Consider the following 2,104-nt stretch of genomic DNA (forward strand, 5'->3'; position numbering starts at 1 on the left):
GGTGTGTTCAAGGACCCAAACCCAGTGGGAATTTACAACCACTGGATGCAACCCATGTCTTCCAATAAAACCGCCCGGTTACATCCTACCCCCCCTCTATGAATCGGTGACCCACCGATTAAGTAAAACTATGACCAGGGTCGAAAAATGGCTGTAACCACGCTGCTGACACCTGGAACCAGAGAAACAGCAGCCCTTCTATCTTCACTCATAGCTGGTCTTGGGAGATGGTGAGGATTGGAGTGTTTGCCTGCAGTGCTACGGGTGGACTTTCTAGGGGCAGCCCTAGTGCTCTGAGGAGTCTGCGAAGCTGACTGCACCTGAACAGGTGTTTGAGCTGGAGGCCTTTCTGATGGTTCTGGGACCACAGGCCTGGATGGATTACCAACAGCCTCTCTGCACACCAGCCAAGATCCCGACTCCACGTCCTCCTCATCACTGTTCTCCTCCGGTGCCCTCTGTGGCCAATCATCATAGCAGGTCTCTGAAGGTGACAGGGCAGGCTTTATGGAGGTACGGTGCACTTGTCTWACAAGGTGAGGGTTATCAACTGGAGCAATTGAATATACAACACCACCTGAATTCGYCGCCCTCACGACTTTGTACACTGTAGACCCCCAGGCATCCTGGATCTTTCTGCGCCCTGGGCCAACATCACGCAGATACACTCTTTGTCCAACTTGAAGTGGCTCACACCGGACCTTCTCATCATGCCTCACTTTTCTKCGGTGGGCTGCCAACTCCACTCTGCCTTTAACAACATCAATGGCCACATTTAGACGCCTCCTGTGCTCTGCCACCCAATCACACACTTTAGCTTCTGTGGGCTCAGGYAGATGGCCAAGCAGAAAATCCACTGGCAAGTGAGGCTCTTGTCCAAACATGAGGAAGTGAGGAGATTCACCAGTCGACTGATGGYCAGTGGTGTTATAYTGGAAGACCAYCTGTGGGAGATGTTCTGGCCAATTTCGCTTTTCATCTGGAGCTAGGGAACGAAGCAGATTGAACATAGTTCGATTAAAACGTTCACATTGTCCATTTCCCTGTGGGTGATAGGGCGTGGTGCGACTTTTCTGAACTCCATACAACTCACATAACTGTTGTACTAGAACACCTTCAAAGTTCCTCCCCTGGTCAGAGTGGATACGGGCCGGCACTCCAAAACGGTAAAACCACTCACGAACCAGGACCTTTGCCACTGTCGTCGCTTTCTGATCACGAGTAGGGATGGCTTGGGTGAACTTCGAAAATACATCCGTCATCACCATCACAAGCACCCTTCCAACAACGCCAGAAAATTGTAACACGGGGGAAAGAACCCGGATTGTGACRGAGGACGTGGCCCTGAAGCCAACTGGTAGACTACTGAGATATCAAGTGGTCTAGAGTTTCCCTATTAATTGTACACAGGTAGGTCTGGCTGAGAATGAGGAAACAGAAATAGTATACAAAATAGATTTTATTTATACATTCCTTTACAATATTAAATAGACTTTATTATCCTAATTTAAAACGCAATAAGGCTCAAAAAACCTAGGACAAGACTAGAAGCAATTGGAACCAAAAACAAATGCGAGCCAAATTAGTAGAAACACCAAATAACAATAATGTTAGACWAAAGAGAACAAACCCCACATTGCCCCAACCCAGTCCTAAGGCTGTGCCCAGCAAGCTAATAAAAAATATAGAGAGCTGTGCATTGTTTGTGGTGCTGCACTGTTTGTGGGAGCACAATAGGCAACAGCAGCAATCAGTATTAAATGTCCACGATCCGAACACTCAGCAACCCGATGAGCACGGCGCCAGCGCTCATCTGACCTGAGAGCCAACTCCCCAACGGACCAAACAAACACACACAGATTGGCGTGCACACCCGGTGCCTATATACGCTTAATGAGCCCGACAAGGCTGAGAACGGAAGTGACGGTGGGGAACGGGACCTAGGTGTGTTCAAGGACCCAAACCCAGTGGGAATTTACAACCACTGGATGCAACCTATGTCTTCCAATAAAACCGCCCGGTTACACTTGAAAGGATGTTTTTCCTGTGAAGTATTTATATCTGAACTACACAGCTCCAGAGTGTTGAGTTTTCTCACTTCTTC

General features: G+C 48.5%; 1 protein-coding gene across 3 annotated transcripts in view; it reads right to left on the reverse strand.

The window, feature by feature from the left end:
- The window catches only part of myo10 (myosin X), a 106,674-nt gene that overhangs the window by 39,064 nt on the left and 65,506 nt on the right, over positions 1-2,104 (reverse strand). The window contains exon 1 of one of the 3 annotated variants that reach the window (XM_014022026.1): positions 321-1,300. The exons of the other annotated variants lie outside the window; for them this stretch is intronic. Within the exon in view, the coding sequence (XP_013877480.1) occupies positions 321-475 (155 nt within the window). The 5' untranslated portion in view covers positions 476-1,300. Of the gene's footprint in view, positions 1-320; positions 1,301-2,104 lie in introns of those variants that run through there. 3 annotated transcript variants of the gene reach the window in all.

This window comes from Austrofundulus limnaeus, unplaced genomic scaffold (assembly GCF_001266775.1).
Source record: "Austrofundulus limnaeus strain Quisiro unplaced genomic scaffold, Austrofundulus_limnaeus-1.0 Scaffold315, whole genome shotgun sequence".
Taxonomy (NCBI): Eukaryota; Metazoa; Chordata; class Actinopteri; order Cyprinodontiformes; family Rivulidae; genus Austrofundulus; species Austrofundulus limnaeus.